This window comes from Mastacembelus armatus, chromosome 13, assembly GCF_900324485.2.
Source record: "Mastacembelus armatus chromosome 13, fMasArm1.2, whole genome shotgun sequence".
Lineage (NCBI taxonomy): Eukaryota > Metazoa > Chordata > Actinopteri > Synbranchiformes > Mastacembelidae > Mastacembelus > Mastacembelus armatus.
The window spans coordinates 9,953,171-9,980,219 of NC_046645.1; the positions used below are offsets into that span (position 1 = coordinate 9,953,171).

General features: G+C 40.2%; 2 protein-coding genes across 4 annotated transcripts; one reads left to right on the forward strand and one right to left on the reverse strand.

Moving 5' to 3' along the window:
* The first annotated feature begins 612 nt into the window (after positions 1 to 612).
* fkrp (fukutin related protein) lies at positions 613 to 3,368 on the forward strand. 2 transcript variants are annotated; one of them, XM_026299396.2, is made up of 3 exons: positions 613 to 659; positions 838 to 983; positions 1,294 to 3,368. In XM_026299396.2, the coding sequence occupies exon 3, from the start codon at positions 1,417 to 1,419 to the stop codon at positions 3,013 to 3,015; it is 1,599 nt and encodes a 532-aa protein (XP_026155181.1). In that variant the 5' UTR covers positions 613 to 659; positions 838 to 983; positions 1,294 to 1,416; the 3' UTR covers positions 3,016 to 3,368. The 2 variants fall into 2 exon arrangements, with proteins under 2 accessions (XP_026155181.1, XP_026155182.1); XM_026299397.2 differs by having other exon boundaries at positions 613 to 651.
* A 1,574-nt stretch (positions 3,369 to 4,942) lies between these two features.
* slc1a5 (solute carrier family 1 member 5) lies at positions 4,943 to 12,594 on the reverse strand. Of its 2 annotated transcripts, XM_026291910.1 has the most exons (9): positions 12,521 to 12,594; positions 11,892 to 12,421; positions 8,915 to 8,957; positions 8,718 to 8,786; positions 8,416 to 8,582; positions 7,983 to 8,216; positions 7,632 to 7,826; positions 7,329 to 7,463; positions 4,943 to 7,205 (listed from the first exon to the last, which is right to left on the reverse strand). In XM_026291910.1, the coding sequence occupies exons 2-9, from the start codon at positions 12,395 to 12,397 to the stop codon at positions 6,974 to 6,976; spliced, it is 1,581 nt and encodes a 526-aa protein (XP_026147695.1). In that variant the 5' UTR covers positions 12,398 to 12,421; positions 12,521 to 12,594; the 3' UTR covers positions 4,943 to 6,973. The 2 variants fall into 2 exon arrangements, with proteins under 2 accessions (XP_026147695.1, XP_026147686.1); XM_026291901.1 differs by having other exon boundaries at positions 11,892 to 12,568.
* Between the last annotated feature and the right edge of the window lie 14,455 nt (positions 12,595 to 27,049).

Below are 27,049 nucleotides of genomic sequence, written 5' to 3' on the forward strand. Positions count from 1 at the left end.
GATTTGAAGAAAGCAACTTAAGGCCTAATTATCTAAATTATTTTGACAACACTAAGACCTGCTGAACTGCATCCATACACACACCATATAGTCATTTTTCTGAAGTCATTTTTTAGTAAATATAAATATATATAAATAAATACTAATATGCTTAAATGGACAAACACACTTTAATATTCATCTTTTTTTTCAGTGTCCTTCCTATTTGCTGCTCTCAGACTGTATAACCAGTATTGCTCCATGCACACCTCCACCTGGGTGGCCTCACACCCCCAAACAATGTAAATACTAATATATATCTCAGAGTGCAATACTTTACATTTGTATATTTTTATGATAAATAAAAATTTATTTATTAAATTTATTTAATTTATTATATTTAATAATATTTTTTATTGTAAATACTTGTTGGTTCTTTTAATTTTCATTGCTACTATTTTTATCTTTTTTTTACCCTATGTTAATAGACATATAGACTAACAAGACTGTTGAAACAAGCAAACTAAAGAACATGAAAACACAGTAAATGTAATCATTTGATATAGCCTAATTTGTGCGAGAACGACTTTTATTCTGAAGGAGAGGAACCGGTAGGCTTTGTGTTGTTGCTGTGGGTAACGGGCGGAAATCGCCGGTGGTGGTAGCTCAATGGTGATTATGTGCGTCGTTCTTTCTTAGTTCAGCTTGTGTGAAGCTACGTAGCGTAATGTAATGAAATAATCAGAAGCGAGTTGTGTGCGCTAAATTGTGATTTTCTGCCTACTATGTTGGAAACTGGATTTTAAGCACAACCGTGCAAATATTAGCTAACAATGCTAATTAATCTCTGTCGTTCAGCCTTTCTGCTGTGCCACAGGGGATGGACCACCAGGAAAACCAAATGCAGTACAGCAACAAGCCTAATGGGCTTAACGTTGCTAAAGCTTGATGTGATGTGATGGGCTGCCTCCTGAAAACAATGAAACATACGTCTTTAAATTAAGGTGAGTTGTTATTTATGTTTTATTGACTGGTAATGCAGCGATCCATATTGAATTTATTAAAGGAAACCTTGCGTGGAGCTATGGCTGTCCTCGTTTTTCATTTAGCTGTAATTTCCACTGTCTTTTATGATCTTTAAAGGAACATGGAATTGTGTTAGCTGTATAGATTTAAGGTGTATATATATATATATATATATATATATATATATATATATATATATATATATACATACATATACAGCTGGTAGAAACATAGAAGTGTGGGAAAAGAAAAAAATAAAATATTATTATATTTTTCTGTCTTTCACAGGTTGTTCCTGACGCCCATTCCTCTACCATTAGACTAATGGGGACCTGAGATCCACCACTGGATTTCTTGATTGAGACTTGAATTCTTCTCATGAAAAAAACTGGAAAGTAAACAACAGTCGCCATGCGTATCAGTTTCTGCCAGGGCCTGTTAACTGGCGCAATCATCCTCAATCTCCTCATTCTATACTATGTGTCCCGAGCCCAGCAGCAGATGATGGAGAAGAGGAAAGATTTCGGCAGGGGCTCAAGGAGGGCTGCCCCACCAGCCTCTGGTCTTGGTGGAGGCCTGGGGTTATTTATAGGAACTGGAGGTGAGTCCGGATTGGTCGGAGCAGAGGGACACGGTCGTGGCCCACGTGTGACTGTTCTTCTTCGGGAGTTTGAAAACTTTGAGAATTATGTTGGGGATGTGGCTAGCTCCTTCCTCCACCAGAGACCTGAGCTTCCTTTCCTGGCTGTGGCTGACACACCTCCGTACCCTCCACTAGTTCTTCCAGAGGGAGCTAGGCTTCTTGTGCTTTCCCCCAGCCCAGACCAGCCTCCGCAAGCTCACAGGCCAGAGTTCCACATCCAGACAGAGTTTGTACTGCTGGTGCCTGATGGTGTGGAGCTCGAGCAACCTCGGGCTATTGAGAGACTAATTAGGGAGTTGGAAGGTGAGGGTGGGGGGCCTGTGAGACTAGTAGCTGCACCTGTGCTGACTCGATCCGCTGTGCAGTGTCTCCACCTGCGGGTCAACCTCAGAGAGTGGACAGCCACATACTCTCCTGCGGCATCTGGAAGCAGTGGGAGTGTGTGCACAGCTTTACAAGGAGATGCAGTTGTCCTCATTCGCACTGAGGATCTGTTTAACCTCTCCGTCCCTCTGGGGCGGCCCCTCTTCTCCTCGCTCTTCATACAGACAGCCTTGAGAGGCTGGAAGGTGAAGCTGCTGGAAAGCCCCTGTTTCTCTGCAAATCACCGACCCCTCTTCAGCTCTGCTCACAACCAGTGGAAGGCTGACACACGAATAAAAGAGGCATCTGGGAAGCTCATGAGGAGCTTTGGTCTGAAGCGTATTCTGCTGCCTGATGGGAAGGAACAGTGGTATGGATGCAGTAAAGAAACACCTCGCTGCTTTAGCACTGTGCAGGATGACACTCCTGACTACCTGTATCTGGATCGCTGGACGCCTCCCTGCTGTCTGCGAGCACTCAGGGAAACAACCAAGTATGTTATTAATATCCTAGAAAGCTCAGGTGTGCGCTACTGGCTAGAGGGGGGGACTCTGCTGGGTGCCGTCCGCCATCAGGACATCATCCCATGGGATTACGACGTGGACCTGGGCATTTACCTGGAGGATGTACCCAACTGTGATCACTTGAAGAATCTGGACTCAGGCTCTCTTGTGGATGCTAATGGCTACGTATGGGAGCGTGCGGTGGAAGGAGACTTCTATAGAGTCCAGTACAGCGAGGCTAACCACCTGCATGTTGACCTGTGGCCATTTTATCCACGTAATGGCATGATGACCAAAGACACATGGACAGAGCACAAACAAGATGTGGAGTTCCCAGAGCATTTCGTTCAGCCCCTAGTGCCCATGCCCTTTGCTGGCATCACTGCATACGGCCCCAACAATCACCGAGCATTTCTGGAGCTCAAGTTTGGAGAAGGGGTGATTGAGAACCCCCAGTACCCCAATCCTGCAAAAAAGAAGTTGGATAGAAGTAAACTATGAGTGATAATAGAAACTCACAAACTCTTTTATGTCACATTGTATTTCTTTACTTAAGAATGCAGGAGATGTTGCCCAAACCTTTTTTTAACAGCCTAAAAGATGATGCCTGGAAACTATTCTTGTGCCAAAATGATTGCAATTGCTGTAAAACTTACCAACAATGGTATAATCACATGTCTGAACAATAGATTTTCTTCCTATTATGAGTATCTGGCTGTAAAGTCTTAAGGTTTTACTGCCTTTTTTACTCTTTGTGAGAGATGATTTTTTGTAAGGAGCATGGACACTTAAAAAATTGAAATCCAACACACTAGAGCAATGATATCAGGCATACCCTAGAGGAAGACTGATGTACTAAATAGCTTATTAAACCTGTATGTGATGTACTGTACAGTATAAATCTGACAACTGTAAAGATGGTAAATACTTTTAAATAATATTGATATTGGTTTCATGTTAAAAGCCACAGTCACAGTGTAGATTATCTTTATCTAAGGTACAGAACTATTTAAGTTAGCTAAGTGGCTTGGCCCTATCAGGTGTTACATATTTTGAGTGTGTTGCATTGTTTTGCACTGATTGTTTCATTTTGTAGTTTTGCACAATTTATGAATGAATGTTAGGTATATAGGTGCTATTTGGTACACAGCAACCGTACTGTGGTGGAATAAAACATACCGTTCATCCTGTTGTTGACATGGAGATTTAAAACGTGTCTCGATCGGGTCGTAGTATTTAGTTTAAAAACATGAAACCATGACTGAATTTGTAAATCAGTATTAAATGCATTATAAATCTATATAAAATTTCTATATTATGTCTGTTACTAAGCTCCCATTATGTATCATTGAAATTAAATTTCAGCTCATTAGATTATTCAAAGAAAACATTTTAAAAGAGGCAATACATCAGTTCCTCTGGGTACCACATGATTTCTGTAATGTTACTTGTCTGAGTCATTTCATTTACTGCTTAAATAAAGGAACTGTAGCAATGTTTTTATTGTATTTTGAAGATTGTTGGCAAATCCATTGTAAAGACAAAACATACAATGGCAGCTGTAATTGTTCTTGAACACTAGGTGGCATAGCACATCTATTTATTTGTAACTCTTAAGCCTCTGTCCTGTTGTGTTCACCCTCCTCTAAACAATTTTATACAAGTTCCCCTAGCCATATGGCAGGAGCCCACGGGTGGAGGATTTAATAACAGGACAAGCAGGAACATAACATGACTGCAATGCTGCTCACTTGTTTGTAACAAAATGGCCTTCTGATGTTAACTAACGTCTGAATCCCATTGAAGCTGAAGTTATTTTGAATTTAAAAATACTAACATTACAGTTGTTGCACCTTTTAATGTGCACTTGTGGCATTCCTCATGGTGAGCTTACATTCCTCCTACTGAAATAAACAGGATTATTCATGTATGGCCTGGTAAACAGATAGGCATCTATCAATGAGAAGCTATATTTCCATGTTTTTGGATCGAATGGGCTCAAATGATGTCAATGTAAACACCCCCAGCTGCCCTTTTATGCCTTCTGGCAGACACTATGGGTCTAAGACTCACACCTCCACGCTCACAAACAGTTTATCCAATTGCAATAAGAGAACTAAACTCAATAACAACTTGCAATATTGAACACTATTTTCTTTTGATTGCCGGAATCTTACAAACACAATGACCATACAATATCTCCCATTTTACATGGTTTTGTTACCTTTTATTCTTGTGTTTTTATTTTGGCTGTATTACTAAAAATGACGTACAGTTGTGCATGCCATTATAGCAAGGTATCTAGCAGTAACATTATATACCGTAAGTATAGAGTTCTGATGCAGCCACAGGTCCTTTTCGATTTGTTGAATTTGGTGCTTGTTAATATTCACTGCAGTAAGGTTGTGAAACACATAGGGAGGACAAATGATAAAAAAGGACTTTATTGTTTAAATCCTAGAGACTGAATTAAGACATTAACAAGAAAATGTATTTATCCAACCAAAATCAAGTCATGGCGACTCCAATGCTCTGCTCAGCACTATGACTGCACCAAGCGGACATCCACATGAGGAATGATAATATTCGTAGAACCTTGCACCAAAAAAAAAAAAAAAAAGTATGAAGTAGAAGCCAGGGTACAATATCTGGTTTGAAGCAAGGCTTAATGATTCAGTGAGCTCTCATGACATAAGACTTTTGAAATAATGTGATTTCAGGCCAGCAGTGATTTCACAAATGACAATTGTGGGATATGCTGCAAAACTAACAATATAAAACGGATAATTCATAGCTGGTATAAACACTCTGAAGGAAATCCACTGATTCTCTGTATAAAGTTAGTTGAATATGTTCCAGTCAGCTGGTTAAGTTTGAAACAATTCAAGATGATATGGATGGAAAAGATAAATAGTGCAACATCATTTGAAAAGTGAGAACCAATAAAAATAATCTCAGTCCCGCTTAAACCACACATTTAAAGTCTCAGGTTTCCTATATGCCGACAGGCAAACTGCAGAGATACCACCAACTGGAAGCACCCTGTACACACAGTGTACTTTTACCCACAAACATGAACATTTAAAAAAAAAAAAAAAAACTAATATTACGAGATGACTTTGGATAAATTTGAGTCACTAATATGTTAAAACATTAGCTAAAACATTCTTTGGATTTTGATTAGAGAAATAAAAATGAATTGCAACAAATATTTATCAAACATACAAGATTTAAAGCCCATATAATTAGTACTTCATTTTTATGGTTATTAGAGCCAAAACCTAAACAGGTTTAAACAGACATCCTTACTCTTTCACTTACGCCCTCTAAGTGTTCATGCCTCAGCAGTTTTAAGATGAGTCCACTGCTGCTGTTCTGACGATGTACAAATCCCCTTGCAACAGAAGGAGTTTTGTTATTACACATGTAGTCACGCCACACTTCTTACATCAAAAGTATAGTCCTTTTTGTCACACACAGTGCTTCAAAACTCTTTTGTGCCTTAAAATTCTGGGATCTATACCAAGCAACAACAAGAGCAAAAAGAGGGTTATTAAATGAAAAAAAAAAAGAAGCCCATTTCCCTTGAAATGTCATTCAGTGTCAATGGGTGTTAAAACACTCTCCTGCCTGTGTGCTGTCTGCAGTCAGTTTGGTTTTGGTCTCAGAAAATGACGTATTAAAGAACAGTCTTCAAGCAAAAGATAAACCTGAGGTTATGGTGCCTGCCACAGTACCGATGTCCATCTGAAGAGGCAGGTCACGGGTCCACACATGCCGACATGCTGTGAGTATTTCAGCTTTGTGACACTGCGGATGTAATTTCATTTAGTATGCTTGGTATAAAGACAATGTTAAGAGTAGTTTTTAAAAACTACAGTATTGCAGCAGTTTTGCTTTTTCTCACTGCAAGAAAGGCAGTATAAGAGATCCACTGACATGGAACAGCTACAGGTGCAATAGAATACAAATGTCTTAAACCCCAACTACAAAAACAATTACATTATCACAGCCATTTTCATGCATATTATAGGATTATAGTTCAACTAGTTTTTTAAAAATCATATAGAATATGATTGTTACACTTACAGTTCATGACATCCTAGGATATGGTTCAGTACACATGATAACTTTGATCATGTGATTGTTAAATGTCTGGCATTTACTTACTCGCATGACAAACCTGACTTTAAAATTGAGGAGAACCAACCAAAAGCAGCACTGGACTGGAGTCAACACATCAGCCAGACTAATGTACAATACTGTCCCTTTAAGGAAAAAAAAAAAAAACAAGTCAGAAAAGTGTTGAGGTTTGAGATTGCACTGCACATGTCCATCCTCACCCCTTGCACTGTTTTCTTCAGGGCAGAAAAAGGGGAAAACAAGGTTTAAACTTCAGCTTTTATCTTGCAGGAGTGTCAAATAAGTAAGGGGGTTGTTAATGATTTCAGCAGCTGGATTACATGACAGACTCCTTTTCACCAGACAGTGCTGTTTTAGCATTGTCCCTCCCTCCTTTAATCTCAAGGAGCGGTGAGTGTTCAGGTGCAGCAGCTGGTGGGTCACTATGCATCCTGACCTCACTCAACTCTGCTCCTTCTTCTTGTTTGGATGTGCGATCCACAAAGAACTGCAGGAGCCCGGCTCCAAAGGCATCACCCTCTACATTCAGTACGGTGCATGTACGGTCACTAGAGATAGAATGAATGGCAAAAAAAAACAAAAAACAAAGTCAGACTAATTTAGATATTGTGTGTGGGGAAAAAAAAAAAACAAAAAACTGTGATATACAAATTCAGGGAGTCTGTACTCACACAAGCCAGTCAACAGCCAGGATGAGAGAGATGTCATTGGTGGGCAGTCCTACTGCTTCAAGGATGATAGCTAGGGTTAGCACACCACCAGCTGGTATACCTGCTGCTCCAACACTGGATGCTGTTGCTGTCACTCTAACACATTAGGAGGGAATATGGCACAGTTAGCCACAGAGAGTGGATAATATCTTAACATTAAATACCAACTATATTTATATTTAACTACCAGACAACTGAGGTCATTGTATAATCAGATGTTTGTTGTGTAACTCTGGTTAATGTTTCAGGGGCGTTAGGACTTACAGGATGGTAATGACTTGGATGAAGTTAAGGGAAATCTCGTTCAGCTGAGCGATGAAAACAGCAGCCACACACTGGAAGAGAGCCGCTCCGTCCATGTTGACTGTCGCTCCAATGGGTAGGATGAAACGGCTGATGTGCTTGGACACACCGTTGTTTTCCTCCACACACTTCATCATCAGAGGCAGCGTGGCAGAGCTAAGAAACGAGAAACAGAAGAGGTATGAGTATGAGCTAAAAGGTATGCGAATGTGCGTTTGTGGAGATGAGAGTGCATGTGTCAGTATTTGATATTTAACAACCAGAGAGATAACCCAAGTACGCACAAGAAGTAAGCAGCGGTGAGTTTATTACCTGGAGCTTGTTCCGAAGGCTGTTGCCAGAGCTGTGAATATCCCCCAGAGGAAGGTGTATGGGTTCTTCCTTGTAAAGATGAAGTAGATTGCGGGCAGCACAAGAAAACCATGAATGGCATGTCCGACGATACAGCAGGCTATGTATTTTCCCAGACTGGCAAAGAGCGTGCCAACATCCTCCATCTCTACAATTTTTCCAGCCACGAGGAACATGATTCCAATTGGAGCATACCTGAAAAGAAACAGGAAGTGAAGGAAAGAGGAAGAAAGAGAAGCCACAGTACATTGCAGTTCATTATGGTTTTACAATGTAACACAAAAAGCCTTTTATATTTAGTGATCAAACATATTTAAGTTAAATTCATACTTTTTTTTTTTTTTTTTTTTAACTCTAATATGTTCTAACCAAAAAGAATGCAGGTTTTCCTTACCACATGATCCAGGAGACCAGAACCATGGTGGCCTCATTGAAGGAGTTGAAGAACTTGATGAGGATCTCTCCTTCCTCTCCCAGCTTCCTTAAAGCCACACCAAATACGATTGCAAACACTACCAGACCAAGAATATTCATGCCATCCTGGTCTGTTCCGATGGGGACCTAGAGGCACACAGGCAGGCCCGTGAAAAACCCAATCAGCCCACACAGATCCACACCAATTCATGGACACAGCCAGATAGTGTTTTATGTTGTATATCTGTACACAAGACTTTTGTGGACATTCATTTTACTCACCTTTTCAACAGTGATGTTGAGGGTTCCATTTGTGCCATTTTTGGTGATCAGCTTGTAGCTGGTTGCATACTGAAGAGGAGAGAATAATTTGTTACTTTAGGAAAATTCAAGCAGCTGATTTACATTTTTTTTTTTTTTTTTAAGACAGTTTCAAGTAATTAATATGTAAAAATATTTTAAAAATGTCCAGTACTTACTGATTGAAAAGCAGCAGAAACTAGGTTGGAGGGGAAAATGTTTCTGTGAAGAGAAAATGTACTTTCTGAGTACATGCCTTAAAATGCCAGTAAAAAAAAAAAAAAAACACTGCTGTAATTACAGGAAGAGAAATTACACGGTTGAAAACTGAAGAGCACAATGTGAGCACCCGGGACCCATCTATACACAGAACAGCACAAAATAACTCACTTATAGGAATGGGGGGTACACAAAGCAAGAAGCAGAAGCAAGTTCCTACTTGTTTGTAAACAAGTCTGCACACCAAACAGGAGAGCTGATATAAACTAGAGACCAACTCTGCATCAACAAGGCCAAAAACAGGCACACCAAAATACTAGCTACTATCTACTATATGTGGTGCTACAGAAACAGTGTCTCATGCCTTCCGGGGGTAAGTGAAAGCTTAAACAGAATCACAAGTTTGATCATGTCAAAATATCTGAGAGAAAGTAAATATTAATCCACTGTCCCCATTTGAACTTGCTGTGGTGCTCTTCATTCTATACTTGCACACACACACTCAGGTCAAAATGTATTCTGGACTCATAAAACACATGCTCAGCTGATCTAATGGATTTAGAGTAATAAGGCATTAACTTCACAAACCCTTTCCAACCTTCTATTCGCTTTCATTGAAGCCATAAGGCATCGGGATTAAACGTGACCGTGTTACAGGGCAGCACGGGACTGGAACACTGACTTGATTATGGTTGCGCCAAAGCAAGAGACAGAAAGGCTGCTAGGCTTCTAAGCTAATGTTAGTCTGCGTTAATGTTCATTTTGAATTATATTCATATTATCCAAATCATTTCAGTTGGAAATCCTTTTAAAGGAAGTACATCAGATTTAAAGTTTGTTTTTATTTTTTCTGTCATCAGATGTCATCAGTCCCTCTGAGACATGATTTTTTTTTTTTGGGTATGTTCATAAACTTGACCATTGCATGGTAAAACACTGAATAGGATGGCATGACAACAGATGGCACGCACAGGAACTGTAACACACAATTAGGTGGAGCTGTTTTCTATTATGATGGGATGAAGACTGTTGGAGGCCAACTATTTTGACGTCCACACCTCGTTATACTCGTGAAACCTGGAAACAAGCAGGAAAGACCTTGTCTACATGCAAAAGCTAATGTTAAGTTTCCTACTCAACAAGGAAGTGCGTGACACAACAAATGAACAGATGGGTGAAATTTTTTTTTTGTTTTTGCCAACAACACGATGGAGACATTCTTCATACAGTAGAAATCTTAAACATCCGTCGGATATGCGTGAGCGTCACCAAGACTGTTTTTATATTTATAAATCTGAAATTGTTCAGAAACAAGCTGACTACTGGTGATGCTCGACAAATATAAAGTGAGACTTTGCTGGAGAGCACAGTCTCTCATGCTTGCCAATACTTGATGTTCTTGGGATAAATGCAGACTGCTGACCAACACTCTCTGCCGCACAGCCTCTTTTTAACACCATTACTTTCCTGTAGTTAAAGGAAAATAGAATACATGGTCAATAAAGTAACACTAACATGACCTGATAGCTGATCCAAGTGATTGTAGAGCATACGCTCTAAAGTGGGAAAACAAACAAAAGGCAGAGATAACAAATGTCAACAAGGATGTGCAGGAGTGGCTGCAGTTAGACTATTGTACGCGTTCCCAGTCTGATGTGTTTTATTTTCTGTATTTGTTTGTGTGTAGAGATTGGATAATGACACAATCATTTAACCGAGCATGTGTCGGTGAACAACAGCCAGGCCATTTTACGCTTTGATGAACAACTCTTCAGTCAAAGTCCCCCACTGTGTTTGTTGTCACAAATAACCAGGACACCAAATGAGAGAGCTCACTCTTATGAGAGGCCATGTTATCCTGCTGTCCCATTAGGATTTTGTGTTAAAAGCACATGTGGATGTGGGCTGGTGGCCCGTGTGTCCCCCCTCCCCAACCCACCCCCAGACTTTCATGCAGCAGCAGGTTGATAAATCTTGGCAACAGTAATGTGATGTTGCATTCAAGGTCATCAGTTAACAAACTGGACTGTTGTGCCTATTCTAGAGTAATCCTAGCACACCTTTGCACTAACCATCAAACATTCAAAATCGTCTTAAAACAGATGAGCACATTAGATCAGGACAAACTACTTTTCTGAAATAATGTGCTCAAAGACTAAACCATCTGGTTTTTAGTCTTTGGGGGAGTGGGAGAGACCCACTGGGCCCTTTAGGTAAGGCATATGGAAGTGCACAGCAGTATGTGAGAGGGTGATTTTTTTATTACACTAATCTACTGAGTTGGTGTAGGATCTGGGCTGTTTTCCTACTTGTGGGGGATTGTGGGGCTGAAATAGACATGTTGTGTAAGACGTGTTGCTTTGTAACTCAGGCAGTGAAGAAAGGGAATACTAATAATCAACTCTGTCTTGAGTAAAATTAGAAGCTGCTGTGCTGAATTTATTTATACATGATGTGGTTAGAAATAGGACTGCCCCAACAAGAAGCTCGTGTGGGAAACGTGTGTTTTTATTAGAAATATTAAAATGAGAAATCGGACCACATTAGTAACTTCAGTGAGTGATTTAGTTAAGACGTTTGTGGAGCTACCCCGGCGACTTCCCCGAATATTTTGTAACGCAAATCGTCAGTCTGGTATAACGAGTTTACGTGAGGGTGATGCAACTGATGTCCGGCATTACAGTTCCGCTTCTCCTACATCACAGGCACTGAATGAAGGCCCACGTGGAGTCTAGTAAATTTGTCTCCGGGGTTAGTTCGTTGTTTTTTGGGGGGATTAAAGTTCACTGACAAAAAGCTCCTGTGTCTTTAACTCAAGTCTTCGGTAACCCGACACCTAAATTACCCAACTCCCAGTGAAATCGACAATAAACAATAACATCCATAGACAAACAGTGTTACTTGTTGGGCCTGCGCAGGTGAGGCAGGGCTACTCACCTGATCAAATCCAAGAAGGAGTCTATCACTTCCTTAGCTGCAGGCACGTCCCCATCCAAGCCTGAGACCTTGGGTTTACTGACTGACACCGAGCCCGGGCTCACGATGAATGCCATCACAACACCGATGGACGAGGAGATCAATGTGGTGACCAAGAAGAAGAGCATGGCCCAGCCGCCAAGCTTGCCCAGAGCCTTAGGGTCGATGCTGGCCGCCCCGGACACGAGGCTGCACACCACCAAGGGGATGATGATCATTTTCAGCAGCCGGATGAGCAGCTCACCGGGGAAGCCGATGTAAATTACCTGGGTCCTTGTCAGCGCCACGTTGCGCACACCGAGTCCGATGAAAACGCCGACGATGACCCCGGCCACGGTGAGGATCACCAGGAGGTTCTCCCTCACTATCCTCTTCACCCTGGATGACAGCTGCTCCGGGCTGCTCTTGTTGGGACCTTTCGGTCCATTGGTCAGCGGTTCGCCGTTGGATGCCTTCCGTTCCTCCATATCTCTCTTCTCAGACACTGTGCGCTTTAAAAAAAATTACGCTAAAAGTTATCCCGAGAATAAAAAAAAAACACTTGCTTTACAAACTGCTGCTACTGCGATGTTCGTAATTCTAAATATTACCAGTTCTCCGTGGTTTCAGTGACGATATTGTGGCGCACGCTGAGCTGCACTTATTTGAGTTATCCAGACACAGGGTGGAGCCTTGTGATGTAAGACGGGGCGTGTTTTCATAGGCAAATGTTGTGACCGCGTTGTTCCATTACATTCATTCATACATTCAAAGTAGAGAACAATACTGGGCGTTATTTGTTTTAGATTGTACTTAGTTTAAAAAAAACAACAACAACAAAAAAAAGCTCATCCCACCGAGCTATTAACACGACTCATCTGTTGATTACACGTATGACATGTGGGCTACAGGCACTTCATGCATTCACATTACTGCTCTATAAACCAAGTTCTGCTGCCATGCGTTTTGAAATGACCTTGTTGTGGTATTGATCATCATCACATTTAGTTCCTGCCTCTCAACTCTTTTTTTCCCCTTTCAAATAAACATTTATTATATCATTGTATTTAGTTAGTTGAGAGCTATATTTTACACAGTATTTTTTTTTTCTGACATTACAAAGTTACAATTCGTCACTCACCTATTTCTCCCCATATGGAACAGCAGTTATCTGGTCTGAATTACTGCTCGAACTAAATAAGTTTTTAGTAGGATTTACATTTTTAGATAAAGTCTATACAATATATGTATTTGGAAACAAAAGCAGATAAGCTGTTTATATTAACAGCAGCTAACATCACGTGTCAGTGTGTGTGTGTGTCAGAGCAAATAACTTTTTTTGCTTCCTGTTCACTAACACCACTGCAACCACTGACAGCTATTGCATTATGCACTGAAAGACATGACTGCATGAATAATACTCAGAATAGATATGTAGGAAGCTGAATGACAAATTAGGGAGCAGCTGAACTAAGAAAAATGAATTGAAAATCGGTGCTAATGTAAATACTACATCTTAGAAATAACAAATACAGCTGCAAGTGCACTACTCTTTAACAAATAAAACAGCTTTTAACTTCATCATTTTAATAAAAGGAGTATTTAATGACAAAAGGTTCACTTCTGCTACAGTATCTGCCTACACAACCCTTTTGCCATACTGCTACCTTTTATTAGAGTTGCTCTGGACTGCATTAGCAAACCTGCAGGGGAAGAGGCTTTGCGATACAGCTGTGGAGGCTGCCACTGGACTTTGATATGACCTCCCTCTTCTGTGTTTATTTGCTCTCCTCTCAAGTACCAACTCAAAAACAAGCACCACTATTATTGTAGTTGTAACATCAAAGAGGAATCCATGTGGTAGCATAAGCACAGCAATAATATTAATCTGACAGCTGCTTTATTTGAATGACAAATGATCAGTGAAGATTAGGGCTTCTTTTGCATTATTTCAACCATGCTGCATCTTATTTCTTTCATTTGTTATTCACTGGAGTGAAGTAAGAATGACAGAAAGCATGGCAAAAATACCACACCCTTACTGGTGGAAAATAGTAAGAATGAAAGTGATGCGAGTAAAAGATTGAGAAGGACGTTTCCAGTGCCCTAGAAATACTGGTTTCTTGGCTAGCACCTTGTACTATATAGTAAGGTGTTAGTCAAACTGTAACAAGAGACAGACTCCCATTGTCTGAGACACTAAGGCCTACAATCTGATAGTTTAAACTTTGTGTGTAGGGGTCCAAGACTGCCTGGGGTTAGCTTACACTCAAACAACAATCTAGGCCCTTATTAAACAGGGTCCCACTGGTAGAAATTTGTGGGAAACGCACCTTTAACACCAAAGAATGCATCCAAGACCAGAACAGGCTGGTAGGAAGCTCCCCTCTCTACATGCCCAGTTTGTTGTCTCAAGCTTGTTCTTTGTTCCCTCTGACTGTATGAATGATTGGAGAAATTGCTGTGATTCTGTGAAACAGTGCATCACTCCCGGATAAAGGACAACTTCAATAGCTAAACCCCTAGGCAGAGTCGAGAGTTTTTCTAGAGTAGGCCCCATCTATGAAAACACACACTGCACATGCTGTGGAGATAAGTTTTATGTTATTTAGCATATCAACATTTGACTGGACTTGTAAGTTTAGTTGATGCACCATATTAGAAATCAGTGCAGGGCATAAAATTAAAAAAAAAAACTTAAGAAAAAAAACTAGCACGTAAAACTTTATATCAAGCAGGTTTAGTGTTGTCATCCAGTTTGTTAGCACTGTAAATCTATTTTGCTATATTATACACAACAATTGTTTCCTTCCTGAAAAAGGGATTCCTCCTCAGTTACTTTGGTTTATGGACGGCGTGTGTCCTTTGCTGTACGGATTGTTAAACCAGTTTAGAAAAATTTGTGATAGTAAAATGCGACTTTACTTATATCTGTAAATCTCATATTTTTTCTGATCTGCAGATGCAAAAGCAAAGGTGCTCACTATTGATCTGCATGTGAATGTTTTCAACTGCTGATAATGTAAAAGGCACATGACAAGCAGGGAAGGAAAAGGGTCCACCAGGTGACCTTGGACATTGGGACATGGAAGAAACGAACTCACTGGACAACAAAATGCAGCTGTCTCTAGTATCATGAGAACAAGAGATAAGAGACAGGGAGGCAACGAACAAATTAGAAAGGAAAGGAAACTTAATACTCCACCGTGATGTACCAATACAGTACAAAAGGGCTTTCACTGCCTGCAAGCTCCAAGGGCCAATGTACTGTATTTCCTGCAATGTAATAATGATTCTGCAGGAGATAAAATCATAAGAATGTCTGTCTCATTGCACAGTGTACAAAGAAAATAGCTACATCAAGTGTTAAAGAAATGTAGGGAAAAGGAAAAAACGCTATGAATATATCCTTTTGAAATGTTTTGAACATGTCAAGGCTTAGGAATTACTGGTGTAGACACATGACAGTGGCGAAGAAATAAAACTACATGAAACTTACTGACTCAGGTGATCCACACTATGTTGATACTTGGGGATTTGAATGGATGTCATCGCCACCCCGTTGCCGCACCGCTACCGCGTCACAGCCGCCCCGTTGCCACGTCACTGCCGCTCCACAATCGAGTCACCGCCGAGTCATTGCCACCCCGTTGCCGCACCGCTACCGTGTCGCCGCCGTGTTATGCGGCCGCCGCACCGTTGTCGCGTCAATATCGCCCCGCTGCCGCATCTCCACCGCGTCGCCTCACTGTCGCGTCGCCGTCTCCCCGTTGCCGCGCCGGGTCGTTGCTGTGCTGCTGACGCCCAGGCGTCTCTGCGATACCGAGTCTTGGGGATCATCAAGATGTTTTCTAGCAAAACTGAGACAAGTCTTTATGTTCTTTTTGCTCAGCAGCAGTTTTCGTCTTGGAACTCTGCCATGCAGAACATTTTTGCCCAGTCTCTTTCTTATGGTGGAGTCATGAACAGTGACCTTAACTGAGGCAAGTGAGGCCTGCAGTTCTTTGGAGGTTGTTGTGGGGTCTTTTGTGACCCTCTTGGATGAGTCGTCGCTGTGCTTCTTGGGGTAATTTTGGTCATCCAGCCACTCCTGGGAAGGTTCTCCACTGTTCCATGTTTTCTCCATTTGTAGATAATGACTCTCACTGTGGTTCGCTGCAGTCCCAAAGCTTTAGAAATGGCTTTATAGCCTTTTCCAGACTGATAGAGCTCAATTACTTTCTTTCTCATTTGTTTTTGAATTTCTTTGGATCTCGTCATGATGTCTAGCTTTTGAGAATCTTTTGGTCCACTTCACTTTGTCAGGCAGGTCCTATTTAAGTGATTTCTTGATTGCAAACAGGTGTGGCAGTGATCAGGCCTGGGTGTGGCTAGAGGAATTGAGCTCAGGTGTGATAAACCACAGTTAAGTTATGTTTTAACAGTGGGGGCGAACAATTTTTCAAATAGGGCCATGTAGTTTTGGATTTTGTTTTCCCTTAATAATATAAACTTTCATTTAAAAACTTCATGATGTGTTTACTTGTGTTATCTTTGACTAATATTTAAATTTGTTTGATGATCTGAAACATCAAAGTGCGACACACATGCAAAAAAATAAATCATGAAGGGGGCGAACACTTCTTCACACCACTGTACCTGCTAAAAATCCTCATGTCAACATAGCTAGGTAGTTGGGTATAGTACAGCCGCAGAGGGCTTCTAGCATGGCTGTAGACTTAATAAACTTTAACTCCACCTAATTACAATGCATTTTACTTTAAAATCCCAACAAGTACACATCCTTGTTTGTGACTATTATATTGTTGCATTTCCCACAGCATAATCTACCTTCAACACTGTTATCTCTGAAGCCCAGAAGTGATGAGACAGCTCCTAAACCCTGTCTGAGCTCTTAGAGCTTCATGTGACCAGGAGGGGCCTTCCGAAATTATTTACAGATTTACACTGTGTAATCAGACTCACATTCCCTGCCTACAACCATCTCTCTGTCTGTTACATCCTGCCTTTTATTGCCACACTGACTTCTGACTTAATGACTTGTAATTCAAATTTAAATAAGTGGTAATGGTCATCAGGGGCACTGCTTTAAGGCAAGGTTATGGGCTACTGTAGCATAAATATTATCATATCACGGTCTCAAGTGCTATTACGGTAATATGCACATTATAAAAAGTAGTTAAAGTTTGCACTATAATATATAATATTTTGATATATTTGGTATATCTTACTTAAACCGCTGTATGTTTCATTCATTACACCATCAGAAAAGATTTTATTTTTACAGCCAAAGCCCATTAGCCCAGTTGCTCCAATATTCCTGGACCTTCAGTTTGTTGAAGAGTCACTACCAATCAAAAGCTCTGACCTTAAATGACCTTCAGTAAAACATCAGAATAAAATATTGAACTTAAGTCAAGAGTCTGTCACAATCCAGCAAAGGAACAACTAATGGTACTTACAGCTACAGTTACATTGATCTTTCAGAGCACGCTGCCTAGGTTTGTAAACTGTAACAGAATTATGCTTGTACTTCTACAGTGGGCCACTTGGACCTTTAATGACGAATTTGCTGGTTAAGACGTGCGTGAAAAGGCCACATTACTGCTGAACATTGTTGTGAATCTATTTTTAAAGCGCTCACCAACCCTCTACAGAACAAGGTATGTCAAAGCTTCATATAGCTGGACATGTCTTTTTTTTTTTCCTTCCCTCCATATATTCTTTCTCACATGACACATCCCAATTCACACACTGCTCTGAGTTAAATATTCACGTTACATTCGCCCACATGAGGGATCAATTTAAAAGAAACTTGTTTAAACTGCACCATCTGTCTAAAACCTGTTTTTGTGTTCCACATGTTTACGCTTCTTATGTTTAAACCAGGGCTGCTCTTCCTCTTCTCTGTTCCATCATAACATTTTCCGTTCCCTTGTTTTTCACTGGCACAGTTCAAAGAATGTGTTCACTGTAAAATGCTGACACAGTGAGTCCAACCCGCAGGTATTGTATTTTAAGTGTGTCTGGCAGGTTTTGGTTATTCCTAGTTGGTTGTTAAAGTCAAGTCTTGTTAACCTTTATATTCATTACCATATTTATACTTCCTTCAACTAATGAAATGAAGGAGCACTGCAAATGGAAATGGTTCTTCTCTCCCGTCTCGCCTCACAGTCATTTGATCTTTCTGCATATTCTCTGTCTGTAATTAGTTACCAACTGCAGAGCATAGCTGTCTGTAAAGTTCAGCCTGATCTGAAGTCACCCAGCCATTGCCTCAGGACAGAGACAAACATTAACATTCCCTTTGTGTGACAATGCAAAATACAGCACATTTCACATGCATACATGTCATTATCACACTATGCAAAAGCATGCATGTGTGTATGCTTGTGTCACTGGGTGTATTAAAATAAATGGGCTGCATTAGGCTGAGGTCAATCAATATCAGAGAGAGAAGAGCAATCTGCTGGGTCTTGTTTCACTCAGTGCAGGCTCAGTGCTTTACTGTAGAGTCATGTATAGAGTAACATCGAATGAAAGACTTTACTACTTTTTGTTTTTTTCTCAGCCAGCCGAGGGGTGCCAGTTTAGATGTATTCAAATGGAAAGTCAAGTGATTAATTCGTCCTCTATTCTCCCCAGGGTCAGACTTTGCCTCTTACATATAACACTGCAGGTTAAAGACACTGCATGTGTTGGAATCAAGGACACAAACAGTGTATTTACCCCAGCATGTGTCATTTGTATAATGCTGCATCATGCACTGCAGGGGGAGAACATTTCTCAAGACGCATTCTTCTGAAGCTGGGAAAGAACTTTATTTCTAACATTTATCCATCCTGCTATGCCAGTTTGTAGTAATTGTACTGTCACACCTTACACACCTCAGGCTTTGGGTGTTTCATTTAGAGAGGTTAATCTTCATCTGGTTACAGTCCAGTATTGTAATTCTAAAACCTTTTAATGCTAATATTCCCTATAATATATTTTATATTTCTTTTTCACATTGATATTTATTGTATTTTTAATCAACTGTCCCTTACTTACATTTTTTTATTAATATTTTAGGGCGTTAACAGAAATATCTTGTGTCTTTGAGTAGATAGTAGATGTCAGAGAGCAGCTAGGTAAGGAGAGAGGGCTGGCAACCTGTCGGCTAAAAACACACACAAGCTTTCCACAGGATGTCTGCAGGGAACATTCAGGCCTGGGCAGTCCAAACTAGCCTGAGCCGGTGAGAGCTCTGATTTGCTGAGATCAACAGCCCCTTCACCCCTCACCATGCCTAACCCCTTTCCTGGCTCCTTTACCCACAGTCCTGCGAAGTCATACGATACTATATGGCATTGAAGAGCTGAGAATTTCCTCTTTTCACTAGCCAACCCACTCTGTGTCTTGTCATTTTCTACCTCCTACTCTGTTCTTATTTGCTATCGTTGTATAGGTAAGGGCAGAGCCCAAGGAAGAAACACAAACTGTGGGAAAAGACATGATTGTTCTGTTTCTTTATGTCACATTTTCTTGCTTGTTTAAAGTCTGAAATGTTAAGAATCTAATAAAACACATATGTGTTGTGAAAATCCCAAGGTTTTAAATCAAGCTGTACTGCTATGGACTGTGCCCCTTCTGAGTATGCACTTTTCATTTGGAATAGATAAAATATTCACATGCTCCAACATGTCATAGTCTTATGTGTTTATGGCTGTAGACCAAAGACATCTGTTCTCTGCAGATCCTGATTTAGTTTTCCCAAATGTCTGGGAGTTACAGCTAACATATTGTGCATGCTGGGGTAGGACTAGTCTTTTCCTGATTAAGTAAGATAACTACTTATCTAAACACAGGCAATCTACATCATTTGGTGAGGAAGAAGAATCTGTATAGTTACTGGACTCAGCTGCAGTTTCATTGCAACTTGCAAACTATAATTTTCTAGTATGACATGTGGTGAAACCAGCTGCACTGGTATGAATAATATATAAGGTACTCTGAGTCAAAAGCCTTTTGGATCTATGTATGTGCCTGCTTAGGTATGTTTCATGTGCACTATTTTGCTACATGCTTGTTTGTCAGTCGGCCTGTGTGGAGATGTAATGTGAATTTTTACAAGAGTCTGACTGTAACTGGTCCTGTACAGAGCAAGTATACACATGATCTTAAAGAACACTGGAGGTGTGACCACCTTGTTTACTGTTCCTCACTTAAGAGTTACCAATGCTATGTTTGGCTGGGGTGGCGCCCTTCACGTGGCCTTGACAAAAGTATTGTTCAGGGCTCTTCAGAAATGGAAAACCAGAAAAGGTGCCAAGCAAGTAAATACCTACAGCTGAATACAAAAGATGAATTTCCCTGGGCAAATTTTATGCAGGAAAATAAATATAAAAAAAATTGCCCTTGATTTCAAATATTACTGCATTGTTTCTGTACATTTTATTTCACTTCTATCCTTAAAAACAGCCGCCTACAAAGTCAGCAATTCTTTGTGTAGCTATTTGACAGATGGAAATAATTATTTGTTTGGTTTTATTACTGTCTTTAAATATATTTACAGCATATATGTACATCCATCCGTTATTCTACCCAGGGTTGTGGAGCCAATCCTAGTTAACATATCGACACTCTATATCAAGGCTGACACACAGAGACAGACAAACTTTCATAGCTATGGGTTTTAGATTTAGAGTCACCAATTCCACAGAGAAAACATGCAAACTCCACACATAAATGCCCTGGATCGACCAGGGTTCAAACCTGTGACCCTTCTTGCTGTGAGGTGACATTGGTGCCCATAACACCAACATTTAGGCAAATATATTTCATTCAGATACCCCCCCCCCCCGGGGGAGCTGCTGGGTGCATGAAAAATAATGTATGTGGCTGTAGCAAAGGTATTCTCTAGGTTTAATTTTTTATGATCTCCTCCCCCCTGGCCCCAGCATCTCTAATAATTTAAATAACTTCTCATTCTTGCTTATTACATTCATAATCCCTCAATATCTCCATATATACCTTTGTCATAGCATCCTTCGATATTGAGTGTGGAAGGCTAAAAAATCATGACGGCGACTGCATAGATATTTTCATACAATTTCAGTAGTGGAGGATATTAAAGGATTCTGTTTGAAATGAAAGCACAGTTGGAGGTTTTTATGCTGACAGCTATACAAACACCAGCTATCATTTTCCCTGTATTAAAATGAAAGCTGAATTTCTCTGAGTTAAATTTAGCCAGTACAATGAGCATGCAAAATAAAAAAAAATTAAAAAAACTCTTCATCTCTACTCCCTTAATCTGCAGAATCACTGGTGCTCTTCCCTGATTCATTTTACTCACACAACAATCCTACCCACACACAATGTGTGAGTGCAGATTGTTGCCTAATCCTTATTGAAGCTGATAATGCCTGGTGGACTGAGCTCTTAGCGGCAATTGCTGATTGGATGAAGTGCAGTGCTGCCATGATGGTTGGATAAAATCTTTCTGCTCCCACTGAAGCAGTTTAATTGTCACCCAAAAACTTTATTTCTGCCTGAACTAAAAAACTGACAAGAAAATGATACTTGCCACAGTACCTGCCTGAACTGACTGAATAGCTGAGATGCCAGATTTGAGCCATGGTAAAAAAAAAAAAACTTGAACACTGAAATTCTGAAACAAGGAATGCTAGATAAACAGATTAAGGGATCCAAGTCATTAGAATTGATGAGGGGTCCATAAGCTAAACGTGTAAATTAAATTTCATGCCCCATAGTTCTTGACACCTTTAAGTCAAAACTACAAGTGTGAAACTCCTGAGGGTGGTACAGTAAAAGGCAGGGGATCACCAAAGGCATTATAATACAAACTCAAAATCCATGTAATACTTCAGTAGCTATACAATTTTTTTTTCTTCATGTTTCAAGAAAATGTAATGTCTGAGTCTGCTTGCAAACTTTTTTTTTTTTGGTGCTGACACCAAAGGAACATGCCTGAGTTTAAAGGTTTTAGCACACAGAGCCCTGTTGAGCATCTGTATAAGACTACACATAATGTAATTTTGTCCTGGTGGCTGCTACCCTGATACTGCACTTTGTCAGACCTTGGTATATGTATAATTTAACTCTTTCCCACTGACATGCTGTTTTTTTACATACCAGACCTGAAAGAATCTTGACGCGCAGGCTTGTGCAGACAGACGCTAGCTCAGGCAGAGCTTGTGGGGCCCAGTGGAGTACCAGACAGAGAAGTCAGACAGTCTAAAGCCTCCCCTTGTGTTGGAGATGCCCCTGGGATAGGTGCTCACGCACATCCCATCCCGTGAGAACAGGCACACAGCATGGCTCCCCTGGGACACAGAGACATACACATCAATGTATAAATGCTGCCTAGCCAACCATTAACTAACTAACCTTAACTACTGTCGCTGAACACACACAGACATGGAAAGTACACACACACACACACACACACAGAGTGCAATATATGTGAATGCACATAAACCATTTGCCTCACCAGATCTCAAATGTGCCACACACACAAATACAAAAACCTGAAAACACATACACACGCACAAGCGCATACAATCTTAGTACATTGCGTGTGCTCTATTTATGCACAAATGTGTACTCTATTGGTTTGACAATAATGCATACAAAACCCAGGACAGATCATAAACTACTTCATTTTTCCTAGGTGTTTTGGGCAGGTGATCCATCACCATGGCAACTACAGACGTGACTTTAGGGGACATGTTTAACAAAATACTGTATACTCTGAACATGAAAACCATATTCCAGTTATTTCAGCTATTTCAGTTTGAACATGAGATGTAAAAATGACTGCAGGTTTATTTATTTGTCTTTTGTTTTATGCTGATTTGTGTCTTGCTGCAGAAAAATATCATTATAATATTGTATGTCTCAGAAGGGCGAGGTGTGTCAACCAAAATTGCATGTGTTTTTCTGTAAGGGCAGGAAAACACAGTGTTCTTTTGGCAGAAAGTGCAGAGCAAAGGAAAACACAGTTTTACCATCAACTGGTATTGGTGTCTCAAAATGAAACCAGGAATACTCAATATAACCACATTTAATGGAAAATCTGATTTGTTAAACCACACACATTAAAAAAAAGGAAGACAAATATTCAGAGATGATCTGAAACATTAAAGAGTGACAAACATGCAAAAAAATCAGGTAGGGGGCCAACACTTTTTCACACCACTGTATAGTGCTGTGTGTTCTTCCCAAGCAATTCGGCGTTAGACTCATCAGTCTACAAAACATACTAGAAACTGTGGCAAACCTCATGCACACACTGTATGATGGCTCTGCATTGTGCCTTTAGTCGTCTTAGCTGGCCACTCACTTCTGACTAGAGTAACTATGGCACTAAATCATCTCTCTGATTATAGACAGTCTGTCTAACTGTGGACTGATCAATATCCAAACTCTTCTCCGTGCGCTGGGCAGGTGATACATCACCATGGCATCTACAGATGTGACCTTAGCAGAGGACATGTTTAACACAATACTGTATACTCTAGACATGAAAAACTGTATTCCAGTTATTTCAGCTATTTTAGTTTGAACATGAGATGTAAACATGTCTGCAGGTTTATTTATTTGTTTTTGCTGATTTGTGTCTTGCTGCAGAAAAATATCATAATATTGTATGTCTCAGAAGGGTGAGGTGTGTCGACCGAAAACTTTGCATGGTTTTCTGTACAGGGCAAGAGAACAGTGTTTTTTTGGCAGAAAGTGCGGAGCAAAGAAAAACACAATTTTACCGTCAACTGGTACTGGTGTCTCAAAATGAAACCAGGAATACTCAGTATAACCATATTAAATGGAAAATCTCATTTGTTAAACCACCCACATTAAAAAAAAAGGAAGACAAATATCCAGAGACATCCTCTGACAAAAACTGAAACTCTTCTTACCCTTTAGTAAGTGGAATAAATGTAGTGGAGTAAAGAATACAAGCTTATTAGTTGGTTGGTTTAAAGCTCAGCCCTGGCACTCTCAGCACCTCTTGATGCAGGCTGCTGCAGGGTCAGCTACCCAGGCAGTAACAGCAACCTGCAGCAGGGGATCTGAGAGGACTGGAGCTTCAGAGCCACCAGTTCTACTCTGTACAAGAGAGTCGGTGGGAGGGCAAAAATAAAACAATAACTGAAATAGAAAGAGCAGGGTCACACATTCCTAGAGCAGTGGTCCCTTATACTTTTGTCTGATGCGTAAGGTTAATGTGTTCCTGAATTATCAGCAGCTGGCAGACAACCACCCTGTAAGAATCTTAGATAAACCTGGGAATTGAATTCACCCTTAATGATTGTAAGCTCTATTATATTTCACTGCTGTAATGACATTTAGTGTTGGTATACAGTTGCCTTATCATGCCATATACATGGGACACACACCTTCAAAAAAGTTCAACTTTTGTCTCGTCTGTCCACAGACTATTTTCCCAAAAGTCTTGGGGATCATCAAGATGATTTCTGGCAAAACTGAAACGAGCCTTTATGTTCTTTTTGCTCAGCAGCAGTTTTCGTCTTGGAACTCTGCCATGCAGAACATTTTTGCCCAGTCTCTTTCTTATGGTGGAGTCATGAACAGTGACCTTAACTGAGGCAAGTGAGGCCTGCAGTTCTTTGGAGGTTGTTGTGGGGTCTTTTGTGACCTCTTGAATGAGTCGTCGCTGTGCTTCTTGGGGTAATTTTGGTCATCCAGCCACTCCTGGGAAGGTTCTCCACTGTTCCATGTTTTCTTCATTTGTAGATAATGACTCTCACTGTGGTTCGCTACAGTCCCAAAGCTTTAGAAATGGCTTTATAGCCTTTTCCAGACTGATAGAGCTCAATTACTTTCTTTCTCATTTGTTTTTGAATTTCTTTGGATCTCAGCATGATGTCTAGCTTTTAAGAATCTTTTGGTCCACTTCACTTTGTCAGGCAGGTCCTATTTAAGTGATTTCTTGATTGCGAACAGGTGTGGCAGTGATCAGGCCTGGGTGGGGCTAGAGGAATTGAGCTCAGGTGTGATAAACCACAGTTAAGTTATGTTTTAACAGTGGGGGCGAACAATTTTTCAAATAGGGCCATGTAGTTTTGGATTTTGTTTTCCCTTAATAATAAAAACCTTGATGTGTGATGTGATGATGTGTTTACTTGTGTTATCTTTGACTAATATTTAAATTTGTTTGATGATCTGAAACATCAAAGTGTGGCAAACATGCAAAAACACTTTTTCACACCACTGTATAGTGCTGTGTGTTTTTCCCAAACAATTTGGCGTTAGACTCATCAGTCTACAAAACATACTAGAAACTGTGGCACTATATCATCTCTCTGTTTATAGGCAGTCTGTCTAACTGTGGACTGATCAATATCCAAACTCTTCTCCTGTGTGCTGGGCAGGTGATACATCACCATGGCAACTACAGATGTGACCTTAGCAGAGGACATGTTTAACACAATACTGTATACTCTAGACATGAAAAACTGTATTCCAGCTATTTCGGCCTTTTTAGTTTGAACATGAGATGTAAACATGTCTGCAGGTTTATTTATTTATTTGCTTTTGCTGATTTGTGTCTTGCTGCAGAAAAATATCATTATAATATTGTATGTCTCAGAAGGGTGAGGCGTGTCAACTGGAAACTTTGCATGGTTCTCTGTACGGGGCAGGAAAACACAGTGTTTTTTTGGCAGAAAGTGCAGAGCAAAGAAAAACACAATTTTACCATCAACTGGTATTGGTGTCTCAAAATGAAACCAGGAATACTCAGTATAACCATATTAAATGGAAAATCTCATTTGTTAAACCACACACATTTAAAAAAAGGAAGACAAATATCCAGACATCCTCTGACAAAAACTGAAACTCTTCTTACCCTTTAGCAAGTGGAATAAATGTAGTGGAGTAAGGAATACAATAGTTTCCTCTGACTTATATTTGGTATGGAAGAGTAAAGTAGCACAAAATGAAAATACTTAATACAAGCCTTGCAATTAAGTACAGTACTTGGCTAAATGTATTCAGTTACTCATAAATGCTAACCAATAAATACACACAGTCTCAGTACATGCATACTGATATACAAGGACAATGATCTCACTGTATTAGTTAGTTCTTCATGTCCACGTGATCGTAAATTCCAAGAGCAGAGGAGGGAGAAAAAAGATGGAAGACAAAGCTGTTCGTTTAGTGTGCAAGACAAATATCAGTGTCTGCTTGACATCCACATGTGCACACATTGAAGGTCAGAGAATAACATCCTTGCTGTTTTTGCTTTGATGTTTTGATATGGATGCTATTTCCTCAATAAAGATAAGAATCTATGGTACCCAGACATTCAAAATCATACACACTGTTAGAGAAATTAAAATGTTTACTCTCCTGTGACCTCCTATGACCTGATCCACCTTACTTTAGTATAACTGAAGCACTTCTGAATAGGGCCTATTGTGCATTGTAGAAATATAATTGTTGCTCTCAGACTAACCTTGACTATTTGATAAGAGCAGCAGATGTCTTTCTGTGAGAAATCCCCTCCCTTTTGTATTTCCATGAAAACTGATGTGTTAGGCTGCAAGCAGCCAGTGATCCTCATGCTGTACCAAGATGCTGTGTGACTGTTACTCCTTGCAAGTAAAACTTCTATATAATCTTACCGAAGTTCGTCCTCTGAGTCTATTTGTTAAAGAATTTACCTAACAAAGGCAAAACCTGTTTTAAAGATCAGAAATTCCTACAGGCTGACAGCGTCAACAATTTAAGTGCACACCTATTTGTACAGAATAGCATGTTCATAGCATAGTTATTTATGGGACGAGTAATAGCTGAGCCGGATTGCATCATTTCGATCCTTACTGAAGAGCCGGCTGAAGAAAAACATTTACTTCCATATACCGTCAGGCTTGCCACCACAGGCAAGCTGCCAAATACAGTAAGCATGTGTTTCCATTAAGCAAGCACACATGCTCTGACTGCACCTGTTAATATCTCACATGCCTGCATGTTTGTGTTTATGTTTGTGTGTGTGTGTTACAGCACAACATACCACATATCCAGCCAAAGACAGAGAGAGAAAGTAAGAAACGATGAGTTACTTTAAAACGTTCACACTTTGTATGATAATATAACAGGGTTTTTTTGTG